This window comes from Xenopus laevis, chromosome 1S (assembly GCF_017654675.1).
Source record: "Xenopus laevis strain J_2021 chromosome 1S, Xenopus_laevis_v10.1, whole genome shotgun sequence".
Taxonomy (NCBI): Eukaryota; Metazoa; Chordata; class Amphibia; order Anura; family Pipidae; genus Xenopus; species Xenopus laevis.
Window position 1 is genome coordinate 194,646,336 of NC_054372.1, and position 19,455 is coordinate 194,665,790.

At 42.6% G+C, this 19,455-nt stretch overlaps 1 protein-coding gene across 1 annotated transcript in view; it reads left to right on the forward strand.

Annotated features, from left to right (window-relative positions):
- The window catches only part of LOC121399193 (lipoxygenase homology domain-containing protein 1-like), a 32,937-nt gene extending 16,074 nt beyond the window's left edge, over nucleotides 1-16,863 (forward strand). Inside the window, exons 4-13 of the mRNA XM_041579229.1 lie at nucleotides 2,798-2,878; nucleotides 2,958-3,142; nucleotides 7,283-7,381; nucleotides 8,473-8,621; nucleotides 9,921-10,044; nucleotides 11,828-12,078; nucleotides 12,198-12,333; nucleotides 15,044-15,204; nucleotides 16,385-16,471; nucleotides 16,660-16,863. Coding sequence (XP_041435163.1) covers nucleotides 2,798-2,878; nucleotides 2,958-3,142; nucleotides 7,283-7,381; nucleotides 8,473-8,621; nucleotides 9,921-10,044; nucleotides 11,828-12,078; nucleotides 12,198-12,333; nucleotides 15,044-15,204; nucleotides 16,385-16,471; nucleotides 16,660-16,863 — 1,477 coding nt within the window. The remainder of the gene's footprint in view (nucleotides 1-2,797; nucleotides 2,879-2,957; nucleotides 3,143-7,282; nucleotides 7,382-8,472; nucleotides 8,622-9,920; nucleotides 10,045-11,827; nucleotides 12,079-12,197; nucleotides 12,334-15,043; nucleotides 15,205-16,384; nucleotides 16,472-16,659) is intronic.
- The last annotated feature ends 2,592 nt before the right edge of the window (nucleotides 16,864-19,455 follow it).

Below are 19,455 nucleotides of genomic sequence, written 5' to 3' on the forward strand. Positions count from 1 at the left end.
TCTTCTTTAAAGGGGAACTATCGTGAAAATGGAAATTTAATATCAGCTTCATCATACTAAAATAAGAAACTTTCCAAATACAATCAATTATAAATTCTGTACCATTTCTGAAATAGTCAAGTTTGTTTCTCTTCATTCTGTCTTCATTCACCAGTTGGGTGTCAGATATTCATTGACCGTTAGATCCAATATATCTTATAGGGGGGCTCCTTTTGCCTAGAAGATGTATTAGAGCTCCACTCTATTAAACTCACCAGACATCATGTCTCTCTACATGCAGAATTTGTGCAAAAGGCAGTTATTTTGTTACATTTTGTTTGTACTGGAATCAGTTATTTGAGTGAGATCTAATACATCTGCTAGGAAAGGAGCCCCCCTATAAATCACTTTCATGTTAATCCCTTTTGTTTTAACTGAGGGAGGATCTTTGATCCGAAACATGTAGTGCAACTTATTAAATAAAGGATCACAGTTTGGCTAAAACAGTTCTCCAGAGCAATATTTTGGGACTTGTGAAGTTAAGAAGGTGTGCCGGTGCCTTGCTCTGTGTGATGAACCTCTAACTTTGAGAATGACAGGGGAAGTCTTTACCTGCAGTTGAGCCTCCCTATAAGATATATTGGATCTAACTGTCAGTGAATATCTGACACCCAACTGCTGCATGAAGAGAGAATGAAGAGAAACAGATGCTGAGAGAGGAATAGTGAAGATAAACTTGATTATTTTAGAAACGATGAAGAATATTTAACTGATTGTATTTAGAAAGTTTCTAATTTCAGTACAATATTAAATTTTCATTTTCGCAATTGTTCCCCTTTAAGAGTAACAGGCCAGTGTAGAATAACATGCTCTCTTTTTAATATATCCCTCATTGTCATGGTACACATGCATCATTTGTTACTTGGTTTGCTTTTCCTTGTTTTGTCCCATCTCTCCTCCTGTTATCCCCTCTGATCTCTGTCTGTTGCTTTACTCCACTCCGGTATAATATGCTAGGCTCCATTTTCAACTGCATCTATATTGCTAGTGTGGATCGAATTATAATCTTTTGACCTATCCGGATGTTCACTGTTGTCAAGATCCTCACAGTTTTGAAATAAACTACTCAACGGTCTTCAAGGTGCCATTCTGATTGAGTTCCACTGTCTGCTGAGATTCCTGAGGTTGTAAGTTATCGTTATCTCAAGACAACTTGATAAGTTAAAGAGATCACCAATGCTTAGAGAGGGAGGCAGAATATTCATCACTAGATAATGTTATAACAATTCCATATTGTGGATATTTTTCACCTGTTGCAGAATGTAACATCGTAGCTTGACTTGCCCTACTGTCTCTAACTTGCCCTGCTGTTTCTATGTTGTCCTACTTTTACTATCTTACTCTATTGTCTCCATTATGCCCTACTGTCTCCACTGTGTATGTTGTCCTACTGGCTCTATCTGTCGAGGTTGGCACCCTAAATCCAGAACCAATGCTAGGCTCCCTGTTCACGGCTCTTGCTTCGGCCTTTAACAGCCGCCTTTCACCTCGGGAGGAGCCCTCGGCTAATCGGATGCCGCCAGGTCTTAATAAGAGAGGTGTCAAGCTAAGGGTTCTGAATGAGCAAAGGGGCACCAACATAAAGCGAAAGTCTTTTGGGCAGAACATCACAGTACAAGGCGTAGGCAGAAAGCGTAATCAAATCAGGCCGAGTCAGGGCAGGCCGAGTATAGCGGAGTCAAACAGGCAGGGGTCAAACCAGGAGATCAATCAGGAGGGATACGGATATAGAAGAGTCGGTTACCAGACAGGGTCCGGATTTCAGAAGTCAGAATCGTCAAAAACAAGCAGAGGTCACAGCAGGTATCAGATAACAGAAGCTTACAGCACACAAGCACCAGGAAAACTCACAAAGAAGATCCTATAATACAATTTGTCCCTTTAAATACATTTAAATTTCGCACCATTGCACGCTGGCGTCATCACACCAGCATGCCTGCGCCTATAAATAAGAAGACTGCGCACGGTGTGTGCCCTAGTTTAACAGAGTGGAAGAGGAGAGGCGTGGCGGGCGTCCCCGCCGCACCACTAGACCACCAGGGTGAGTTGTGACACTATCTTGTCCTGCCGTCTCCACCTTGTCTGCAATGTCTCTATCTTGTCCTGATTGTTCTTCTTGTCCTACTGTCCCTATCTTACCCTATTGTCTCCAATTTTGACCTACTGTCTCCATCTTGTCCTCTTTTCTCCATCTTGCCCTACTGCCTCTATCTTTCCATACTGCCTCTATATTGTCCTGCTTGTACTGTCTTGCTCTGCTGTCTCCATCTTGTTCTGCTTGTCCTAGCTTGACCTACTGTCTCCATCTGTCACATTGTCTTTATCTGTCCTACTTGTTTTACTTCTATTATCTTGCCATTCTGTCTTCATCGTGCCATACTCTATCTATCTTGTCCTACTTCCCTATTGTCACCATCTGTCCTAATGGTACTGTCTTGCTGTATTGTATTTATCGTACTGTCTCCATCTTGCCTTACTGTTTCCATCTTCCTTTTCTTGTACAAATTGTACCTTATACCCTTCCTACCAGCAACTGCTCGGTCCAGGGCAGTCTTTCCTGTTTGACCCAAACTCTAAACACGGCCTTGTTTTCTGTAAAATAAACTCATTTGAAAGTAATGCATAAAAGCCCCTCACATATTTTGCCTGACAAAATGTTCACTCATGGGATGAGTTTGTAGCACAACAGAAATTCATTGCTTAGAATATTTCTGTTGGAAGTAGAATCCCTGACCCTGGCAATACATGTGTATTGTAGGAGTACGACTGCCTTCGAAAGGTCAAAGACTGACGTCTTCCGGGTCAAAACCAATAACGTTGGACCACTCAAGAAGATCAGGTAGGCATTGCCTGACACTTGCTACTTACTTTCTACCATGTGATTGTTCTTTATTTACCAGTTCCACTTTGTATTGCAGAATCGAACACGATAACACAGGACTGAACGCAGGATGGTATCTGGACCGGGTCATCATAACGGATATGAACAGGCCCCATCTTCGTGTCTACTTTCCCTGCAACAACTGGCTGAGCAAAGAAGATGGAGATGGACTTTATGTCAGGGATCTGCTGGGCAGTTTCGATCCTATGGATGTTCCCAAAAGTAAGTCAACAGAGATAACTCAAACACTGTAATGAACTCACCAAAATGTATGGAGGGCCCAAGCGCACCACCCTGATCCTTCAGCAAGAGACCAGATGGATACTTAAAAGCTACTCCAGGCCAGACTTGTGAAAACTTAGGAGTCCTTAGTCATATACAGTTAGATATGTGCTGAGAAGAGCATGAAACATTTGCTCTTATGGTTAGTGATGGGTGAATTTGCACCGTTTCACTTTCGGCGAAAAATTCACAAAACTGCGCCGGCGCCCGTTTTTGACGCCGGCGCCCATTTTTTTGACGCCGGCGCCCGTTTTTGACACCGGCAACCGTTTTTTCGGGAATTTTTTTTTGACACCTGCGAATTTTTGAGGCAAATTTTCGTGGGCGTTTTGCGAATTTATTCGCTGGCGGCGAATCACGCAAATTCGCCGTGAATTTGCGCCTGGCGAATAAATTCGCCCATCACTACTTATGGTGATCATACAAGGGCATATTTAATATGTCAATTCAGGCCTTTAAACCAATTTGGCAGCTTATCTGCCTATATATGGGGCCATCTATTGGGCCCACCCAACAAAAAAATCTAAAAATCATCCAGGTTTCAATCAGGCAGGTTTGATTTTCTCGTCTGACCAAGGACTGCATCGGCCTAATGATCGGATTAAGCCTGATATTGTTTTAGATGGGCATATAAAGGGAAAGAGTCGCCAAAGGCGTAGCCCTGATATAGAGTAGCCCATTGAGTGCTCAACCTAAAATACCTAAAACATGTTTGACATTTAAAATCCTCATTAACTTCCTAATCCCAATGTGGACAAAGTTCTCATGGTCATGGAGAAGGCCTAGACCTGGATCCTTCTGATGGTGATAATTGTGGTTTTCCCACTATACTGATCCATATGGGCAATGTGGAAACATTTGATGGCCCTAGGTGCCAGAATAATATCCACCAGGTTTACATTGCCAATAAATATCAGTGCAATGGGACTGGCTGTGGACAACAAGCCATATGGCTACAAGGTTTTTTTTATTTTTTGGTTCAGGCCCTTTCATATTCATATAGTCTCTCATTGAAACCACTGGCTAATTGCAAGGGTAAATTTGTCAGTAGCAACCAGGCAGTAGTTTGAGATAGTTACTGAACAAAAAAAAACTAAATCATTTAAAAAACACAGAAAATGAAGACCTTACATAAATAAATAATTAAATAAAAACTTCCCCAACTACTTCTGATTTGCCCCTTTAAAGGGGTGGTTCACCTTTACGTTAACATTTCGTATGTTATAGGATGGCTAATGCTAAGCAAATTTTCAATTGGTCTTCATTATATTTTTTTATATTTTTTAAATTATTTGCTGTCTTCTGACTCTTTCGAGCTTCTAATGGGGGTCACTGACCCCATCAAAAAAACTGTTAGGCTACACATGTATTGTTATTGCTACTTTTTATTACTCATCCTACTATTCAGGCCTTTCCTATTCATATTCCAGTTTCTAATTCAAATCAATATATGGTTGCTAGGGTAATTTGTACCTTAGCAACCAGATTGTTGAAATTGCAAATTGGAAAACGTCTGAATAAAAAGCGAAATAACTCAAAAACCACATATAATAAAAAAAATGAAAACCAATTGCAAATTGTCTCAGAATATCACTCTCTACATCATACTAGAAGTTAATTTAAAGGTGAACAACCCCTTTAATCCCAGGGCATGTGTTTTGTGGCATTTAATATTTGTGAGAATATGGGGAGGCCCAATCAGCCACAACTTTATTCAAGGTGACTTTTGATTGACTGATATTTAGCTGAGGAATGCTTGTGGTCTCCCGTTGAAGGCCCGTACATGTGTTTGGCTTGTAACTTGGCGACGTTCAGCTGTTTGTGAGCCAATAACCTGCGGCCACCATCCATCTGCCGGCTTGGCTGTGAATAGCCCCATACTGATCTGCGTCATACGCCTGGGGGTTTATAAATGTTTCGCATAACAATTTATTTCAGCCTGTGACAAGGGCTGCAGATTTAGTTTCCGGGGCGCACGCTGTGGGTGCACGTTCAGTTCTCAATAAGGAAATGAATAAGTAATAAGATTATTCATCCATTTGTATTTATTTAGTGTATGTTCAAGAGTAAAAATATTCTTTAAAGCAAACGAAACAAAGGATTCCATTGAATACGGTATTACATATGTTATGAACCTTGACAACCACCGTAGAACGTCCTTAGCAGCTTTTCAATTGGTCTTCATTTTTTTTATAGCTTTTAAGAATTATTTGCCTACCCTTTCTAGCCATTAATGCCGGCAGCTAGACGATGCATGGTTTGAAGATTATTTCACCCTAACCTGAACTTGCATCACCACCTGCAGCCACAGAAGACTCTGTAGTTCCAGACTGGGCCCCCCTTAGATCATAGTGTAATAATATGTTAAAGGGGAAGGAAAGGACTATTTATTTGGGGGCACTTCCAAGTGATTGTATATACTTACCTTACACCCAGGGCTGTTGTTCAATCAGGAGAAAACTGCACCAGCCCGGGGGTTATTCCAGCGAGTACCACGGTGTGATCCTCTTTCAGCATCTTCTTCAAATTTCCCGGGGCAGACGCATACACCGTAGAATGAAATAGCGACTTCATTAATGTTTGACTTTTCATTCTACTGTGCATTCGCACCTGCACAAAGAAAGAATCAGAAGGAAGCTGATCGATCCGTGGTGTTCACTGGAATAACCCCTGCTCAGTTTTCTCTTGACAGCAGCACTCTCACGGGGTTTCAGGTAATTAAATATAAATACAGCCTTATCTTTTCCTTTAATGGAGCCATTTTCTGGACACGGGGCCCCTGTCATGCTGGGGACCCTCTCTGCCCTGTTCTAAAACTGACCTTGTTCTTTGCATTGGTTGGACATAGTTGGCCCTATGCAACTAGCTATTTTGCCCCCCTCCAACTCATGCCCACGCGTGTGTGAATGACAGTCCCGGAACTAGGGGTAGGCAGAAGAGGCAGCTGCCTAGGGCGCAAAGATAGGGGGGGTGCTGGGCAGGTACCTTTAATATTGTCTTCTGCCTAACCCCAGTCCATGTTTTCACTTCTCAGTCTTATTCCCCTTCCTTCCCTCTGTCACTCTCCCCTCCGTTGTTCTCCCCTCCCTCCTCATCTCCCCTATGTTGTTCTCGCCTCCCTCCTCATCTCCCCTCCATCGATCTCCCCTTCACTGGTGAACGCACAGGGGTGGGGGGGGGTTGGCTGGCCGGGTTGCCTGGCCCTGGTGAATGAGTGTGCACACACCTGCTGGCAGGTTGGTAATTGGGGGAGAGGGTGAAAGAAGAGAGGGTGGTGGTGGGACACAAGGGGTAGGCGACAGAAGATGTACATGCCTGGTGCCCCCTCATCCGTTGCACCCTACGCACGTGACTCTTACTTCCAGCCCTGGTTGGGCCCCTGACTAGAGTCACTCTGATGGCAATGCCCTGAGAACAGGTGTCAGACTGGGCCTCCTAGGGCCAACAAGTGACAATGAGGGCCACTCTCTTAGATGGAGACTATGCTAATGTTCTCTGTTAGGCCAATCCAACAGAGCCCATCTGGAGATCCTCTGCTGTTCTGTTAGGCCCATCCCATCCAGGTAAAAACTTGCAGCCTACTCCAACTCCAGCCCAACCAAAGCATTTGCTGTGTATCACCTTTGATCTGACATGGCATATCATTTATGAGCACCATCCTTTACGTGGCTGAAAGTATTGAGTTTATACATATATGTATATATATATATATATATATATATATATATATATATATATATATATATATATATATATATATATATATATATATATATATATATATAGAATGTATTGATATTTATCAGGTGATACATTGACACAGACTTTAGAGAAAGCTTTTCCGACACCTAGTGGCTTATTCATAGACTTCAGCATTTTTTAGGGGCCATAACATTATGATATAATGCCATTTAATGCTGGAGAAAATGCTCAAAAAAGTTTGTCCCTATTTCTAACAAGTTTACATCACTATATACATTGCAGATTAATTTGCCCTGCAGCAAACATTGCTCATGAATTACTGCCATTGGCCATTTTGTTACTCATGCAAACAAATTTCTTTTTTGTTTTGATTTGCAGCAAACAAATATATTGCAAGAGTTTTTACTGGCGCAGCCAATGGCAGTGGGACGGATGCAGATGTTTTTCTCAACATTTTTGGGGAGAAAGGAGACACAGGTGAAGTCTAGTAAAATTCTATATATCGCAGCTTTGCTCTTGTATATTCAGTTTCCACATTGAATTGATGTTCTTTTTGAGACATGTAATTTATCTGTGACAAAATACCAGCCACTGGGACAGAAGGCTCTGTTATACAGATAGCTAGAATCTCAGCTGCCATAAAGCAGGACAGGATTGCTGCTTACAGTGGGGATCACATAGGATCTGTGCAGCCACTGGGACAGAATGCTCTGTTATACAGATAGCTAGAATCTCAGCTGCCATAAAGCAGGGCAGGACTGTTGCTTACAATGGGGATCAGATAGGATCTGTGCAGCCACTGGGACAGAATGTTCTGTTATACAGATAGCTAGAATCTCAGCTGCCATAAAGCAGGGCAGGACTGTTGCTTACAATGGGGATCAGATAGGATCTGTGCAGCCACTGGGACAGAAGGCTCTGTTATACAGATAGCTAGAATCTCAGCTGCCATAAAGCAGGGCAGGACTGTTGCTTACAATGGGGATCAGATAGGATCTGTGCAGCCACTGGGACAGAATGTTCTGTTATACAGATAGCTAGAATCTCAGCTGCCATAAAGCAGGACAGGACTGCTGCTTACAATGGGGATCAGATAGGATCTGTGCAGCCACTGGGACAGAATGCTCTGTTATACAGATAGCTAGAATCTCAGCTGCCATAAAGCAGGACAGGACTGCTGCTTACAATGGGGATCAGATAGGATCTGTGCAGCCACTGGACAGAATGTTCTGTTATACAGATAGCTAGAATCTCAGCTGCCATAAAGCAGGACAGGACTGCTGCTTACAATGGGGATCAGATAGGATCTGTGCAGCCACTGGGACAGAATGTTCTGTTATACAGATAGCTAGAATCTCAGCTGCCATAAAGCAGGACAGGACTGCTGCTTACAATGGGGATCAGATAGGATCTGTGCAGCCACTGGGACAGAATGCTCTGTTATACAGATAGCTAGAATCTCAGCTGCCATAAAGCAGGACAGGACTGCTACTTACAATGGGGATCAGATAGGATATGTGCTATGAATGATGATGCATCCCCAACTAATCGTTATCTTCCATAATTAGGGGAGAGGAAACTTGACAATGATAGAGACAATTTTGAGAAAGGCGCAGAAGACAAATTTACTATTGATGCACCAAATCTGGGGAAAATAACGAAAATCTCCATTGGCCACAACAACAAAGGAGGATCAGCTGGCTGGTTTCTGGAGAAGGTTTGTGAAAAGGGTGGAGGTTTTTTGGGATTCTTTAATCAGTTCTCGGCTAAGTGAACCCCTCACTTCCGGAATTGTGTGAGTGGTGGGGCTCGTGGGTTCAAACAGGAACAGAAGGCCGAAGAACTGTTGGAGTTGGGCCCATCTGCAGCCAGAGTGTGCCGCCCCATAGTGGGAGCATGTGTATTCCATAATCATGAGAATTTGGTAAACTGAACTTACTAAATTTCCCTTAGAGAACAGATTTATAAAAAGCAGCCAGAATATAGCACCCCCCCCCCACCAAGACTATGATGCATGCTATTGATTATTGTCAGCAGTGCACCGAGTCCAGCATTGGATATGGTACATTTAGCCCCATGTGCTGAGAGTGCAGAAAAGTAAATTGGCTTTCCAAAGTGAAATTAAACCTCTTTAGCATGAATTCATTAACCTATTGAATCTGACCTTTTAACAAATCACCTCCTTCTCCTTGCACATACTACACACAGATCCAAGGCACCCCTGCCGACATATATATATCCCAATCTTAAAACACCTCCACCTTCTTTTGTATTAGGGTCTTTGCATTCAACTGCATGCTCACAGTGCATCATAACAAGGTTACAGATATATAGAAACATTGGGGTAACAGTCACCCTGCTATAGTTCCAGGGGTACCCAGGGCACAAAAAAGCACTCACCCCAAATCTCTCCCTAACTGACCTTCAGACTGGGCCCCCTTAGCTCATAACAAGGTTACAGATATATAGAAGCATTGGGGTGTCACCCTGCTATAGTTCCAGGGGTACCAGGGTACAAATAAGCACTCACCCCAAATCTCCCCCTAACTGACCTTCAGACTGGGCCCCCTTAGCTCATAACAAGCTTACAGATATATAGAAACATTGGGGTAACAGTAACCCTGCTATAGTTCCAGGGGTACCAGGGTACAAATAAGCACTCACCCCAAATCTCCCCCTAACTGGCCTTCAGACTGGGCCCCCTTAGCTCATAACAAGGTTACAGATATATAGAAACATTGGGGTGTCACCCTGCTATAGTTCCAGGTGTACCCAGGGTACAAATAATCACTCACCCCAAATCTCCCCCTAACTGACCTTCACACTGGGCCCCCTTAGCTCATAACAAGGTTACAGATATAAACAGTGGCTTTTTTTGAATGCCTTTTTTTTTCCATGCGTGGGATATATAATAATGTATATGGAGTTACTGGTTCAGCGTTTAATTGTGTGCTCCGCAGTCACAGGTCTGTGTTATTTGAAAGTCAATGAAGGGAACGTATTTCTGCATTTTCAGATTATTATTGAAGATATCGGAAACAAAGCGGTTTACCAGTTCCTTTGCTCTCGCTGGCTCGCTATAGATGAAGATGATGGAAAGATTCAGAGAGATCTGCTCGTGGGAGGGAATGAAGCAACAGGTGAACATCGGGTTGTCGTTGGAGGGGGGTCGGTACACAATTATCTCCTGTGGGGTCTAAACTCAAAGTAAAGTGTTACCCAAACCTTAGACTAAGATGGCGGCAGTAGAGCAACTTCAAGAACAATGAAAGACCATAAGTTGGGCCATCCTTATTTATATCAAAAAAGGAACTCAAAAAAGTACAGGACCGGTTAACTGGACATGGGGCTCTGGATATGTTTCTTGCCTGCACATGTTATATATATGATAAGCCAAACATCTTACTTTCTCTGTACCTATCACTGCATCTTCACATTTCCTACCACTGTGTTTTACTGTTACCTTCCACTACAACTTCTTGTTACCTACACCGCATCATCCAGTTACCGACCAACGAATCTTCTCATTACCTACCGCTGCATCTTCCCGTTACCTACCACTGCATCTTCCTGTTACCTACCACTGCATCTTCCCGTTACCTACCGCTGCATATTCCCGTTACCTACCACTGCATCTTCCCTTATCTACCACTGCATCTTCCCGTTACCTACCACTGCATCTTCCCGTTACCTACCACTGCATCTTCCTGTTACCTACCACTGCATCTTCCCGTTACCTTCCGATGCATCTTCTCATTACCTACCACTGCATCTTCCCGTTACCTACCACTGCGTCTTCCCGTTACATTCCGATGCATCTTCCCATTACCTACTGCTGTATCTTCTCGTTACCTACCACTGCATCTTCCCGTTACCTACCACTGCGTCTTCCCGTTACATTCCGATGCATCTTCCCATTACCTACTGCTGTATCTTCTCGTTACCTACCACTGCATCTTCCCTTATCTACCGCTGCATCTTCCTGTTACCTACCACTGCATCCTCTTGTTACCTACCACTGCATCTTCCCTTATCTACCACTGCATCTTCCCGTTACCTACCACGTCATCTTCTCGTTACATACCACTACATCTTCTAGTCACCTACGATTGCATCCTCGTATTACCTACCACTGCATCTTCTCTTCTTACCTTCTCTCTGCCCTACAGAGCACACAGAAGATGGCAACAAAAGGGTGTAAGGGTGAAAGTAGAGCATAGTGCAAACAGTAGAGCAAAGTGGCAAAAGCAGGGTAAGAGGGTGATGTTAGATCAAGGTGTCACAATAGAGCAAAATGTATGGAATGATGTGGATAGTTAGTGATAGTGATAATAGAGCAAGATGGTCACAGAAGGGAAGTGTCGGACTGAGACACCAGGGCCCACCCAAAAACCTTAGACCAGGGGCCCACCAAAGAACCATAGACCAAGGGCCCACTCTCAGTACTATTATTATTCTTTTCCTCACTCAACCTCTATTCTCCTAGTCTCTATTCTTTACATATTAGAATCTATTATTTCATCTATTTAGCCTCTTTGTTCTCAAAGAAATAGGAAATGGCCATGAAATATGAAAAATCTTTAGCAGCACAAGGGCCCCCTGACACCTGGGCCTACCGGGAGTTTTCCTGGTATCCCTGTGGGCCAGTCCAACACTGAAGAAGGGCAGATGGAGACAGTAAGATAAGATGGGGCAGTAAAGCAAGATAGTGACAGTAGAGATAATAGAACAAGATGGAGATAACATAGCAGGATGTTGACAGTAATACTTTTCCAACCATGGTCCTTGAATCGTTGATAGTGGATGGTAGAAGTACTACTTCTGAAGCCCCCAGTCTTGTCCTGCTTTATATAAAGAAGTGACCCTGAAAAGCTTTATCTCAGGCCATTGCACAACTAAACACAACTCTGCTCCATTCCCTAGGCATTGTGTACACCGTTTCAATTATGACTGGAGATATCCGAGGTGCCGGAACAGACTCCAAGGTCCACGTCATCCTCCATGGAGAGAAAGGTTTGAAGAACAGTGGCAAGCTCTTCCTGGAAGGAGGGGAATTCGAGAGAGGAAGGATAGACATTTACAACATTGAAATCGCAGCCTTACTGAGCCCTCTCACCAGAGTGACAATTGGACATGATGGACACGGTGTGGGGGCTGGATGGTATTGTGAGAAGGTAAAGGGGTCTTTTCCAAAAGTCGCCATCTTTCCCCCTTTCCTCACCCCTGATATTTTATAAAGAAAAAGGTGGCATCCCTTGCTGCCCATGACTTCCGCTCCATTGCTACTTTACAGGTTATAGTTTACTGCCCATTCACTGGAATTGAGCAGACGTTTCCATGTGGCTATTGGTTGGATGAAGATGAAGGCGATCGCCTAATAGAGAGAGAACTCTACGAAATGTTATCCTTGCGCCAGAAGAGGCAGAAGAGTAAGTACAAATGGAGCAGACTCGTAAGATTGGGGGATGACAGGGTATAGAGAATAGTATCAGAATGTAAACCATGGTGACTAGAAGGCAAGATGGAACCAGTAGAGTTCAAGTACTATTCCAAGTTGAATGGATTCTGGATTCCAGAATTTGTATGTCATTTGTGCACCTACAGTTAGGTCCATAAATCTTTGGAAAGAGACAACTTTTTTTTCTAATGTTGGTTCTGTACATGATCACAATGAATTTTAAATGAAACAACTCAGATGCAGTTGAACTACAGACTTTCAGCTTTAATTCAGTGGGTTGAACAAAAAGATTGCATAGAAACGTGAGGAACTAAAGCCTTTTTTTAACACAATCACTTCATTTCAGGGGCTCAAAAGTAATTGGACAATTGACTCAAAGGCTATTTCATGGGCAGGTATGCAGTGCCGGATTTCAATGACCGGCGCCCCTAGGCCGCGCGGTCCGACCAGGCGGCCGCGCGGTCCTAGCGCCCACCTCACCTCTCCTTCCCAGCGCGCCGGCGAAAAAACGCAGTCGCAGCTGCTGTAATTTAATGGGGACGCACACGTCCCCATAATGCGGCTGGGCGGCTGGCCTATTTTTTTGCCACCCTAGGCCCGGGCCTATGCGGCCTTGCCGCAAATCCGGGCCTGCAGGTATGGGCAATTCCTTTGTTATGTCATTATCAATGAAGCAGATAAAAGCCCTGGAGTTGATTTGAGGGGGGGGGGTATGTGGAACAGAGAACATGCGGTCAAAGGAGCTCTCCATGCAGGTGACACAAGCCTTCCTTAAAGGGATACTGTCATGGAAAAAAAAACATTTTTCAAAATGAATCAGTTAATAGTGCTGCTCCAGCAGAATTCTGCACTGAAATCCATTTCTCAAAAGAGCAAACAGATTATTTTATATTCAATTTTGAAATCTGACATGGGGCTAGAAATATTGTCAATTTCCCAGCTGCCCCAAGTCATGTGACTTGTGCTCTGATAAACTTCAATCACTCTTTACTGCTGTACTGCAAGTTGGAGTGATATCACCCCCCTCCTGTTTTCCCCCCCAGCAGCCAAACAAAAGAACAATGGGAAGGTAACCAGATAGCAGCTCCCTAACACAAGATAACAGCTGCCTGGTAGATCTAAGAACAACACTCAATAGTAAAAACCCATGTCCCACTGAGACACATTCAGTTACATTGAAAAGGAAAAACAGCAGCCTGCCATAAAGCATGTCTCTCCTAAAGTGCAGGCACAAGTCACGTGACCAGGGGCAGCTGGGAAATTGACAAAATGTCTAGCCCCATGTCAGATTTCAAAATTGAATATAAAAAAATCTGTTTGCTCTTTTGAGAAATGGATTTCAGTGCAGAAATCTGCTGGAGTAGCACTATTAACGGATTCATTTTGAAAAAAAATTTTTTCCCATGACAGTATCCCTTTATGCTGCAAAAACAGAAAAGACCCATCAGAGAAATCGCTACAATATTAGGAGAGGCAAAATCTACAGTTTGGTACATCCTGAGAAACAAAGAAATCACTGGTGAACTCAGCAACGCAAAAAGACCTGGACGTCCACGGAAGACAACAGTGGTGGATGATCTCAGAATAATTTCCAGGAGGTAGAGTCTCCATATCCAAGTCTGCCATAAAGAGAAGACTGCGTGAAAGTAAATACAGAGGGTGCACTGCAAGGTACAAGCCACTCATAAGCATCAAGAATAGAAAGGCTACATTGGACTTTGCTAAAAAAACTAAAAAAACATCTAAAAAAGGCAGCACAGTTCTGGAAAAATGTTCTTTGGACAGATGAAACCAAGATCAACCTCTGGCAGAATGATGGCAGGAAAAAAGTCTGGAGAAGATGTGGAACAGCTCATGATCCAAAGCATAGCACAGTTGTGTATAAAACATTTGGGAGGCAGTGTGATGGCTTGGGCGTGATTGGCTGCCAGTGGCACTGGGACACTAGTGTTTATCCATCATGTGACACAGGACAGAAGCACAAGAATGAATTGTGAGCTCTTCAGAGACACTGTCTGCTCAAATCCAGCTAAATGCAGTCACATTGATTGGGCGGTATTTCATAATGACCCAAAACATAGAGCCAAAGCAACCCAGGAGTTTATTAAAGCAAAGAAGTGGAATATTGTTGAATGGCCAAGTCAGTCACCTGATCTGAAGCCAATTGAGCTGCATTTTACTTGTTGAAGACTAAACTTGGGACAGAAAGGCCACAAACAAACAGCAAGTGAAAGCGGCTGCAGTAAAGGCCTGGCAGAGCATTAAACAGGAGCAAACCCAGAATCTGGTGATGTCCATGAGTTCAACACTTCAGCCTGTCATTGCCAGCAAAGGGGTTTCAACCAAGTATTAGAAATGTACATTTTATTTTCAGTTTTAAAATTTGTCCAATTACTTTTGAGCCCCTGAAATGAAGTGATTGTGTTAAAAAAAGGCTTTAGTTCCTCACATTTTTAAACAATCTTTTTGTTCAACCCACTGAATTAAAGCTGAAAGTCTGCAGTTCAACTGCACCTGAGTTGTTTCATTTAAAATTCATTGTGATGATGTACAGAACCAAAATTAGAAAAAAAGTGGTCTCTGTCCAAAGATTTATGGGCCTAACTGTATTTCCCATGACCCAAATGTGCCATAGACATGAGGAGAAACAAACACTACTAGGATTCTGTCTCTCCATGTAGAACAGCCATGGTCTCTTTGGATATGGACAAGTGATATGAAAGGTGCCGGAACCGATGCCAACATTTTTCTTCAGGTCTATGGAGAGAAAGGAAAGTCTGATGAAATGAAGCTGGACAATAAATCCAATAACTTTGAAGCCGGGCAGGTGGACAAGTTCATGGTAAGACTGAACAGCTGCTGATTGGTCGCTATGCCTCAGGAAAACATTAAACAGTTCTGCCACAATATCAAAATTTTTATTTCATGGACATTTTTAGCCAATTGACCCCATGCTTGGAGCATACTTGAACTGAAATACGTTTGTGGAGATTAGTGAGGGTGTAACTGGGTATGGCCTGGAGAGATTGGGGGGTATTACCTAAAATGTAACAATTTTGGGATTTTTTTTAAAGTTGGAGGTATACACTGGTATGATTGGAGGTAAGAATTTTGGTTACATTTGATTCCCTGCCCCCCATAGTATTTACAGGGGTTTCTCACCTTTAAATTAAATTCTAGTAGATGTAGAGCGTGATATTCTGAGACAATTTGCAATTCGTTTTCTTTTTCTATTATTTGCTATTTAAGAGTTAATGGGGGTCGGTGAACCCCATTGGAAAGCTGGAGTGTGTCAGAAGAAGAAGGCAAATAATTACAAAACTATACAAGAAATATACAAGAAATAAATAATGAAGACCAATTGAAAGTTGCTTAGAATAGGCCATTCTATAACATGCTAAATGTTAATTTAAAGGGACTCTGTCATGATTTTTATGGTGTAGTTTTTATTTCTAATTTTTTCCAATTTACATTGCAAATAATTTATTCTACCGTATATAATTAAATTCCTGAACCAGCAAGTGTATTTAGTTGTAATATTGGTGTGTAGGTGCATCTCAGGTCATTTTGCCTGGTCATGTGATTTCAGAAAGAGCCAGCACTTTAGGATGGAACTGCTTTCTGGCAGGCTGTTGTTTCTCCTACTCAATGTAACTGAATGTGTCTCAGTGAGACCTGGATTTTACTATTGAGTGTTGTTCTTAGATCTACCAGGCAGCTGTTATCTTGTGTTAGGGAGCTGCTATCTGGTTACCTTCCCATTGTTCTGTTGTTAGGCTGCTGGGGGGAAAGGGAGGGGGTGATATCACTCCGACTTGCAGTACAGCAGTAAAGAGTGACTGAAGTTTATCACAAGTTACATGACTGGGGGCACCTGGGAAACTGATAATATGTCTAGCCCCATGTCAGATTTCAAAATGAAATATAAAAAAATCTGTCCTTTAATGGCCAGGACACAATCGCTGATATAAATATTGTTGTAGATATTTTCCATTAAATCACCTTTTCTGCTGATATTTTAGATTGAACTTCCGGATCTGGGAGCTCTGTACAAAATCCGAATTTGGCACGAGAAGAGAGCGGCCTTTTCCGGCTGGCATTTAACTAAGGTGAGGGCAGAGACTTGGCCATGAAGCGGCAGCTTATCCTAAATTTCATTTCAAATGCCCCATAGGCATGTTCTGCATATTATCTGCCCAATATGGCTCCAATGGAAAACAAAAGGGGAAATACCTGTGTTTCTGTGAACTTGCCTCTACATAAACCCTTCTTTTCACTGTGTTATAAATTCCTACAGTTAACCCTGCTGCAAACAGTCACCAAAGTGAAATATAACTTTAAATGCGGGCGCTGGTTGGACATAAATGAAGAAGACCATGAAATTGTAAGAGAGATTCCCGCAGAGGGGCCACTCGTGGACTCAGTCCTGCCCGGTGAGAAGCCCACTATTGGGAGTATTTACATAATATTACCATGCGGATGGGATAATCGTTTGAATTAAAGGAACAGTAACACCAAAAAATGGATATGTTTTCAAGGAATGACAGTAGAATGTACTGTTGCTCTTCACTGGTAAAACTGGTGTTTTTGCTTCAGAAACTTTATTATAGTTTATATAAAAAAGCTGCTGTGCAGCCATGGGGGCAGCCATTCAAGCACAGGATACACAGTAGATAACAGATAAGTACTACTATAGTTTATATAAACAAGCTGCTGTGTAGCCATGGGGGCAGCCATTCAAGCACAGGATACACAGTAGATAACAGATAAGTACTACTATAGTTTATATAAACAAGCTGCTGTGTAGCCATGGGGGCAGCCATTCAAGCACAGGATACACAGTAGATAACAGATAAGTACTACTATAGTTTATATAAACAAGCTGCTGTGCAGCCATGGGGGCAGCCATTCAAGCACAGGATACACAGTAGATAACAGATAAGTACTACTATAGTTTATATGAACAAGCTGCTGTGTAGCCATGGGGGCAGCCATTCAAGCACAGGATACAGAGTAAATAACAGATAAGTACTACTATAGTTTATATAAACCAGCTGCTGTGTAGCCATGGGGGAAGCCATTCACTCACAGGATACTCAGTAGATAACAGATAAGTACTACTATAGTTTATATAAACAAGCTGCTGTGTAGCCATGGGGGCAGCCATTCAAGCACAGGATACACAGTAGATAGATAAGTACTACTATAGTTTATATAAACAAGCTGCTGTGTAGCCATGTGGGCAGCCATTCAAGCACAGATTACACAGTAGATAACAGATAAGTACTACTACTAAACTGTTATTTGCTGTGTATCCTGTGACTTTTCTCCCTTTTCAGCTTGAATGGTCACAGTGGGACCTGGATTTTACTATTGAGTGCTATTCTTATATCTACCAGGCAGCTGTTATCTTGTGTTAGGGAGCTGCTATCTGGTTACCTTCCCATTGTTCTGTTATTAGGCTGCTGGGGGAGGGGGTTGATATCAGTCCAACTTGCAGTACAGCAGTAAAGAGTGACTGAAGTGTATCAGAGCACAAGTCACATGACTGAGGACAGCAGGGAAACTGACAATATGTCTAGCCCCATGTCAGATTTCAAAAGTAAATATAAAAAATCTGTTTTCTCTTTTAAAAAATGGATTTTAGTGCAGATTTCTATTTGAAAAAAACCTTTAAATTCAAACAGTTGCAGCAGACTTTGTTAAACAAGGTATATTAAGAGTTGTGGCTACACAGCAGCTGGTTTATATAAACTATAGTAGTACTTATCTGTTATTTACTCTGTATCCTGTGCTTGAATGGCTGCCCCCATGGCTGCACAGCAGCTTGTTTATATAAACTATAGTAGTACTTATCTGTTATCTATTGTGTATCCTGTGCTTGAATGGCTGCCCCCATGGCTACACAGCAGCTTGTTTATATAAACTATAGTAGTACTTATCTGTTATCTACTGTGTATCCTGTGCTTGAATGGCTGCCCCATGGCTACACAGCAGCTTGTTTATATAAACTATAGTAGTACTTATCTGTTATTTACTCTGTATCCTGTGCTTGAATGGCTGCCCCCATGGCTGCACAGCAGCTTGTTTATATAAACTATAGTAGTACTTATCTGTTATCTATTGTGTATCCTGTGCTTGAATGGCTGCCCCCATGGCTACACAGCAGCTTGTTTATATAAACTATAGTAGTACCTATCTGTTATCTACTGTGTATCCTGTGCTTGAATGGCTGCCCACATGGCTACACAGCAGCTTGTTTATATAAACTATAGTCACGTTCCTGGTGCCTTCATTTCACTCTTCCCTGTATAACTCTGCGCTGCCAGAGAAAGTTGATACCAGCATGAATTATCTATGGGAGGCCCACAAGCTGTTCTGTCTGAATATTGGATTTTCGGAGATGAAGTGGGGACCTGTGAGAGTCACATTGTGACAGATGAACCTAGAGAAGTTCAAGGCCCCTAACTGATTTCCATGACATTGTTTTGCCTTCGCAGTTGTAAGGTATCGAGTCACTGTTTGTACTGGTACAGTCAGCGGCAGTGGCACTGACGCCAGAGTATTTCTCTGTCTCTTCGGCGATCGTGGCGACACAGGAGAGCGTTTTCTTGTTGAATGCAAAAATAACGTTAATAAGTTTGAGAAAGGCAATGTGAGTATATTCCTTCTGCCACCAGTGCAACAACCAGTTACTTCAAGTGAGTACAACATACAGCAGCTAAGACTGGCGTCCTCAAAGAGTAGGGAGTATAGTAAAGAAAGATCTAAAGGGGATAGAAGGGAGTGTGACTGTGGGATAGCAGGTATAGTAGGGAGAGAAGGTGTCTATAGTAACAGTGGATAATAGTCTCTGGGCAGGGAGTGTGACTGTGGGATAGCAGGTATAGTAGGGAGAGATGGTGCCTATAGTAACAGTGGATAATAGTCTCTGGGAAGGGAGTGTGACTGTGGGATAGCAGGTATAGTAGGGAGAGATGGTGCCTATAGTAACAGTGGGATAATAGTCTCTGGGAAGGGAGTGTGACTGTGGGATAGCAGGTATAGTAGGGAGAGATGGTGCCTATAGTAACAGTGGATAATAGTCTCTGGG